Source organism: Candida oxycetoniae, assembly GCF_023343755.2.
Source record: "Candida oxycetoniae strain CBS 10844 chromosome Unknown scaffold93, whole genome shotgun sequence".
NCBI classification, from domain to species: Eukaryota; Fungi; Ascomycota; class Pichiomycetes; order Serinales; family Debaryomycetaceae; genus Lodderomyces; species Lodderomyces oxycetoniae.
Window position 1 is genome coordinate 1 of NW_026055391.1, and position 7,958 is coordinate 7,958.

Consider the following 7,958-nt stretch of genomic DNA (forward strand, 5'->3'; position numbering starts at 1 on the left):
CAGCAGTATTATTCATCATTTTCCGAGACATCTTTGTATTACAATATACCACTCTACCTTTCTCTTTGCGCAGATATTCCTCATTCAAGAAGCTCGCAATTTTTTATTATCCAATCAAATACACTCATTTTTGCACTCGATCGAAGTTTTTGCACATAAAAAAATCATCACAAAACTCATTCATCGTATCTACAACCTCATAGCGGATATCCCAATCGGGTAATAACACCGAGACCATCACACATTCGAATCATTTTATCTATTATAAAGAACTACTCAACATACAATAAATATCCAAATACCATAAATTATAGAGAAATACCATACCAATGACGATATTTGGATATCGTTGTTGGTACAACTATCAGAGATTGACTATGGATTGACACAATGATGAGCAAGCCCAGAAAAATATGGTACCAGCAAAAGCAGTTGTAGACAGTTTATACATTTGTTGGTGTGGTGTACTACTCTGTGCTAATGTGCTGTATTGTGCTATGCGGCTCTGTGCTATGCTGTTCTATGCTGTTTTGTGCGAGTACGCTGGGGATTCGGATCCCACAACAGTCTCCCCATGTGTGCACATGAGCATGTGGAGCATCACTCTCCTTGTTATCCCGTTGACCCTGCTGACCCCGCTCATTTTTCCTCTCCTCTTTTATCAATTGGCCAAAGATAAAGTGCTGCATGATTGGAAGCTTCTCCAACACCTCTTTCCTATACATCTTCACCATCCCCTCCTTTATCTTCTGCCAACTCTTGGCCCCTGATATATCATCCAACATCGGTGAATGCCACCTCAAACTCATCTTCGTCACCCTATTGATGAAATCAATACACTCAAAATACATATACTTGTCTCGGTACATCTCAACCAACTCGGCATTGTGGATCGATTTCGGACGCATATGCTCGTGTCCCGTCAACTGCGCAGCTCCAAAGAGAAAAGGAAGAAAATGATAATCATCAAGTCCCCATACTCCATGTGACCCTGCAGGCTCAAGCCAGTACTCCTTTTGCAACCGCCTCATCACTGAAATGTACTTTGTGAATACAAGAAGAACTATCCCAGTATACTCATGACGCTCTATCACACCTATCTTTTTTAGACATAGTAGAAAACATATAAAGTTTAGTTCATGTCCTGACCCATAGTCGATCCTATTAGCATCGCCAAATGAATGTTGGAGATACACTGATAATTCTCTAGTCTCACTCTTCCTCCCCTCCTCTTCCTCTTCTTTCTCCTCTTCCTCCTCTCTCTTTCCCTCTTCTTTCTCTTCTTCCCCTTTCTTTCCCCTCACATCCTCTACCAACTCTTGGCTCTTTTCCTCCAACTCCTTGTAGAAGTCCCGAAACTCGATCTTGCCAAATCGAGAGTTCCCGGTAGACTCAGCTCGGTGCCTATCAATAATCTCATTCACCCTATCGAGCATCTCCTCCAACACCCTTGTTGTCGCCGTTTCTCTCCCAGCACTGTTGTCCTTGCCAACTACTGACTCCTGAAGCTCACATATAAACTCAACAACCTCATTATACCCCTTACTCTCAATCCACTCTTGCAAATCCTCCTGTGTAACTATCATTGCAGAGGCAGAGAGAGAGAGAGAGAGAAAGAAAGAGAGAACGAAAAAAGAATGCCCTCTACGCGAAAAACTTTATACCAATTTCTTTATTCATCTTATATTCATTTCACTACTACTCTGTCGTACAACTTTATATTCGTCCCCTCCAGATATAGCTCCTCCCGCCTCTACCTTGTACCCAATATACTCCCCCTTATCAACATCATTAAACAAATACAATACATCCCCATTTCTTATCCTCTTCTTATATCCTTTGCCTAAAACTACACTATTCACCATACACGAATTCGTGCTCATATCTAATATCCAAAGCCGCTCCTCTTCATCGCTTACTATTATACAATGGATTTTTGACAATCTGTCATCGCCAATGGTGAAATCACACACTTCGGCTCGCCCAATAGCAAACTTGCCCTTTGTGATCTTCACTGGGTCTGAATTGAGAGATCCTTCTATCGGCTCTAAATTCACGGGACTTGCCAACTCATCCTCTATCTTGAGTCTTTTCACGGCTGACTCAACTCGGCTCTGCCGCATACTCGTCACAGGGTCTATTGGGAATGGTCTCTTTGTCGGCTGCGACATGGGCAAGTTACGTATTGGCTGTGATTGAGGTAACGGTACTACTCTCTTTGGAACCTTAAAATCTTGCTGCTTCCTATTCTTACCACTGTCCAAGGGACGAAGCATAATATCCTCATCTATTTTGCTCATTGATTCAATATGAATGCCGTTTTCAATTTTCCGCGACTGCTGAGATTGTGATTGAGAAAGGCTTAATGATTTGGGCGAGGACGTGTGGGCATCCTCTGCTTCCAGTAACCACCTATGTTTTAATGCTTCCTCTGCAGTTATTCTTTTTCGCGGATCAACTTGCAAGCAACAAGCTAAGAAATCCCTACCGTCTTCACTCACCTCGTATGAATTCAAAGGAGCCTCGTGAAATTCCCCATCTTTGATCTTTTGAAACATTTGTTTTTGCGTTTTTCCATTAAAGGGAAGATGTGACGTAAGCAACACATACACTAAACACCCTAATGACCATAAATCAACCAGATTGGAGTAATTGTTTGATGGAGAATCTGTCATCTGAGACAGCCCAAACTTTCCTGTTATCACCTCCGGTGCTACATAGGCTAAAGTTCCACAAAATGTCTTCATCAAAGTCAGGTTATCACTAAACTTGGCCAACCCGAAATCAGTAATCTTTACCAATATTGGATCATCTTGCATGATTAGTATGTTATCCGGTTTCAAGTCTCGATGGGATATGCCCAATTTATGGACATAAACTATCCCCTCCAAAATCTGTCTAGTTATGACCTGGGTGGCATCTTCTCCTATAGCTCCGTTTGCGGCAACGAAATCCATGAGGTCTCCACCCGGCACCAATTCCATCACAATGTAATAGTTTTCGGCATCTTCGTAGAACGCCTTCAATGCAACTATATTTGGGTGATTTAACTTTTCTAAAATAGACAACTCTCTGTCCACTCCAACTAAAGCATTTCCCATACCACTAGTATTCAATGCTTTGCGACGATTAATAATTTTCACAGCATATGCATTCCCCGTTAACCTCTCTATGCATTTTTTCACTGTAGCAAACGCGCCTTGACCGATTGTTTCATTTTTGATAATAAAGTCTTTGAAGATTCCTTGATCCAGGATAATTGAGTCTGGTGCTAATGCAGGATTAAACTTGTCTGCAAATACAACTATAAACTTCACCACATCTGCCGGAACACCGTTACCCACGCTGATCTCATCTCCTTGATTAAGCAAATAATTGGACCCCTTGACTAGTCTGCTGCCATTGAGCGATGTCCCATTAGTGGAAGTATCTCGAATCCACAAAGACTTGTCGTTTACATTTAACCAGATAATAAAGTGTCTATTGGAAAGTCTCGTCGACGTGCTTAATTGCAAGTCCGCTTCATTTGACCTACCAAAATACCATACTATTTTGTTCTCTTGTGCTGGCTTATCGGTAAGGTTGAGATGTTTACTGGAATACTGCCCCGTTGCACATATCAATTGACAAATTTCATTTCGATCTTGGTCTTTCTGCGTCTGTGTTGGAGGAGACTGTTGGGTTGTTTGCGTTTGAGAAACCTGTGTGGCCTCCATGTGATGCCAAAAAGGGGGTTGACCTATCTTCAAGTTTACTTACCGTACTATACACGAGTTTACCCGTGTAGGGGAATATATGAATTTTTTTTTTTTCAGTATCTCTCTTTTTTTTTCTTTATTTTTTCGAAACGCGTTTTAAAAAATGGAATCAATGTTGGTGGACAAAGTTGGTATACGTGATGGAGGTGAAGAAAAGGCGACACTATTGAGCGACACTATCGAGCGACACTATCGAGCGACACTATCGAGCGACACTATCGAGCGACACTATCGAGCAAAGCGAGATAGTGGAGCACATTGACTGGTTACGACACTATCTCGCTTTGCTCGATAGTGGAGTATTGACTAGCTACATTGACTAGTGAAAATGATACAATCAAACCCGTGTGTAGAGTATAAAAAATTAATTTGTAAGAGTGCCATTAGTTCGATTTGAATTTTAGTGCATTTCACCTAGCGAGCGAAACGAGCTAATGAAGCACTTTGTAGCTTGTTACTACACTATCTAGAAACACTATCAAGCAAAGCAAGATAGTGTCGAAACCAGTCAATATGCTCCACTATCGAGCAAAGCAAGATAGTGTCGAAACCAGTCAATGTGCTCCACTATCGAGCAAAGCAAGATAGTGTCGAAACCAGTCAATGTGCTCCACTATCGAGCAAAGCAAGATAGTGTCGAAACCAGTCAATGTGCTCCACTATCGAGCAAAGCAAGATAGTGTCGAAACCAGTCAATGTGCTCCACTATCGAGCAAAGCAAGATAGTGTAGAAACCAGTCAATATGCTCCACTATCTCGCTTTGCTCGATAGTGGAGCTTCTTGCTCTGCTCAATAGTGAGCAGCACTTTGTAGCTTGTTACAACATTATCTCCTTCTATTCGACAGTGTCGGTTGTGAGCAACTTTTTCTTTTCAATGTATATTTTTTGCATCTATTTTTATAAAAAACTGTAAACAAGTAAATTCTTAGTTTTACATATATCAAATTATTATAGTCAAAAAAGACACACCGACGAGTCTGATAGTGTTGTAACAAGCTAGTAAGTGCCCCAATCGCTAGTGTTGTATCAAACTACAAGGTGCTCCTCTACCACCTACATAGTGCTCCTCTACCACCTACATAGTGCTCCTCTACCACCTACATAGTGCTCCTCTACCACCTACATAGTGCTCCTCTATTCTCTATTAGCTCGCTCCACTCGCTAGTGTTGTTTAATACAACTGGTAGCATTCCATTTCTTTTATCTCTTCCCATTATTACCGAAAGAAACCCCCTGTTAGCTTTATTTACCATACTTGCTCCTTTCTCTTCTCCAACGATGATTGCTAATTCAACACAGATATCCAACAGGATGTTCAAGTCCCAGAGATTTGTTATTTTGATGATTGTTTCAATGTTTGCTATACTTCTTGTAATAACCTCGTTAGCCGGTTATCATGGGGGTTTAATTGACAAAACTAAATCATTGACTAACAACCAAAGTGAGGAAAAAATACCTAACCTGGATATGCCTGAATCTGAGAAGGAGACAGACACGGAGAAAGAGAAGGAGGGGCAGAAGGAAGGTGGTGATGGCGCTGCAGAGCTGAGTTGATATTCATCAACAATAATCTATACACCTTTCCAAATGGCTTTTTCTAAATACTCACTAGATTTTTTCGGTTGCACTATACCCAAGTGCATCATCTCAAAACAATTTTGTAAAAACCAAGAATATGTTGTCTTGTGCCAGTCCTCATCAGTCATCGATTTTGGTCTTTCCAAAGATGCTGAATATGCTTGGTAAAAATCGTGTAAATTTATAGCGGCTGGTGCTTCTTTATAAACTTTGAACATCTGACAAATAATAGGAGGTTTTTCAATTTGCCCTAGATATGTCTCGGCATTTTCTAAACTCGTTTCAATGGTTGCGCGTAGATTAGGGCGCAACAAATCAATCATCAAATTTTCGAAATTTTCTTCAAACAAGGGTGGTTTTTCGAATTTCTCGTGTATAACACCGCCGTCCATGGAGAATATTTCGTTAAACGGCATCTCCTTTAAAGGTGTAGTCAAAACCGGGTTTTGAAAGTAAGTTTCAAGCAATTCAACAAGCTCAGGTGTATCCGTTGCTGCATTTAGGCCTTTATTCAACTTTATCAAATAAACATCAGAAACACCATTTAGTGTTTCTAAACAATTTGTAGTTAACGAGGAGGTGATTCTCTCAACTACCCTTGGCGGATGTTGTGTTATGTTTAAGCACTCTCGAAAGTACTTTGAAGTAAAAAGCTTACCATTGACTAAACTGGTATATAGTTCAAATTTCTCTTTGCGTTTCTTTGGATCTAATTGATATATTACATTGTTTGCATTCATAATAACAAGCTTATGTGTTTGATATTGCGCTTTTGCCAGTTGAAATAATTTAATGACACAAGCATCATTGGATAATAAGTCTTTACCTTCCATAGACTTTACCGCCAACTTCTTTTCCACCAATTTTTTGAAAGAAGGTAGTTTTCTCAACCCATCTACGTACAACTTTGACTCGTCTAATCTGGTTATTAATATGGATAGCGGCAGTTGGTAAAAATGAATCATATAACACAACCTAACCTCGGAAATTAAGGCATCAATGGAATTGTTTGAGTTTTGAAACCTGGTTAAAATTATTGTACTCAATGTATTGCTGATCAACAATGGGTTTTCCTCTGTTAGTTCGGGTGTCAAAAATAAATTATGTAGTATCATAAAGCCAAGACTGATATTGTCGTTAGACCTGAATTTGTAGCCCTGCAGATTTAATCTAATGTCACTTCTGATATTGTTGTTGATCCAAGAACTCACGGTGTCGCATGATAAGGTTATTAACAACTTGAAAGGTATCTGTGAACTCGTTGATTGAAGACTTTTTATCACTTGATTCAACAACTGGTTATTAAATAAATTCGTATCTTCTATAACAATCACTATTCTCTCGTCTAAACCGTTCTTTTCAAACCAACTGGCGAGGATTCCTAAATCGTAAAACAAGTATTTACTTGAATCTAGTTTATTTCCATGGCCTTCATCGAATTGTTTAATGATCTCTTTCAAAGCTCCCTTAATATGGGGGCAATTCTTTGTATTCAAAGTGATCAAGAACGACCTCTGAGAGTTTTTCTCCTCGATGTATTTGTAGAACTGGTCGAGAATTCTCAAATTATTCGCTGTATTCGAAGTCATTTGGATATAACCAATTGATAACTTTTCCGGTTGCAACAGCGGCAGCAGCGGCATCTGGTGCAACGGCAATGGCTCATTAATAAAACAAATTAATTCTCGAAACAAATCGTCATTGGCATTGTTGACAATCAGCTGGATCTTTTTCAGCTGGTTTTTCCAAATCTTTTCATATAGCTTATATCTAAACTTTACATTTTTGAGGGGTTCCTTCCCATTGAATAATGATAAAAAGGGAGTTTTTGTTGGTTTTACTTCACTTTGTTGTCCTGTTATTGCGCAAAATGTTTGTGGAAAGCCACGCTCCGAATTGGTTGATGAAGTCTTTGGTATAGCGAAATAATGTGTCTTGAAATTGTCATTGAAGGTGGAAGAAATAGGATTCTCGCGACTTTCAAATTGGTCTTCTTCACTCGATATACTCTCCAGATAACTTCTCTTTGATTGTACCATCTCTCAATTAACCAAGCTCGACAAACAAGCTCAACAAACCAATCTCAACAAACCAATCTCAACAAATCAATCTCAATAAACCAAGTACAACAAATCAATCTCAACAAACCAATCTCGACAAACAATCTCAATAAACCAAGTACAACAAATCAATCTTAACAAACCAATCTCGACAAACAATCTCAATAAACCAAGTACAACAAATCAATCTCAATAAACCAAGCTCATCTCACTGGAAAAAAAAATATATATATACGAGAAGCTGCGAATATAATTGTGAGGAGCATCAAGTGCCTACAAGAATTGACTTCAATCGTCAAGCTGATTGTGACTACCAAAAGGCAACATCATGATTGCCAATATATACACGGGTATAATTACCAGCCTCATCAAGTCTTTTTTGTTAGAGGAATTGCAAAGATTACATGAGACTGCTTGTATATTCCTTATATAATTTTCTCGCGTTATTACAACTCACTTTGCCACTCCACGCCACGCCACGCCACGCCACGCCACGCCACTACGCTACACTACACTACACTACCTTTCAACCGCTCCCCCCCCCTCCCCCTCCCCCCCTT

At 39.7% G+C, this 7,958-nt stretch overlaps 1 protein-coding gene and 1 pseudogene across 2 annotated transcripts; both read right to left on the reverse strand. All coding sequences in view use genetic code 12, as the record gives it.

The window, feature by feature from the left end:
* Positions 1 to 467: 467 nt before the first annotated feature.
* Positions 468 to 3,716, reverse strand: KGF56_001923 (annotated as a pseudogene). The gene is made up of 3 exons: positions 2,126 to 3,716; positions 1,868 to 2,077; positions 468 to 1,558 (listed from the first exon to the last, which is right to left on the reverse strand). Coding segments are annotated over exons 1-3 (2,892 nt in total).
* A 1,615-nt stretch (positions 3,717 to 5,331) lies between these two features.
* ORC3 (origin recognition complex subunit 3) lies at positions 5,332 to 7,377 on the reverse strand (the record flags this gene model as incomplete). Its single annotated transcript, XM_049323098.1, has 1 exon — positions 5,332 to 7,377. The coding sequence occupies one exon, from the start codon at positions 7,375 to 7,377 to the stop codon at positions 5,332 to 5,334; it is 2,046 nt and encodes a 681-aa protein (XP_049181016.1).
* Positions 7,378 to 7,958: the final 581 nt, after the last annotated feature.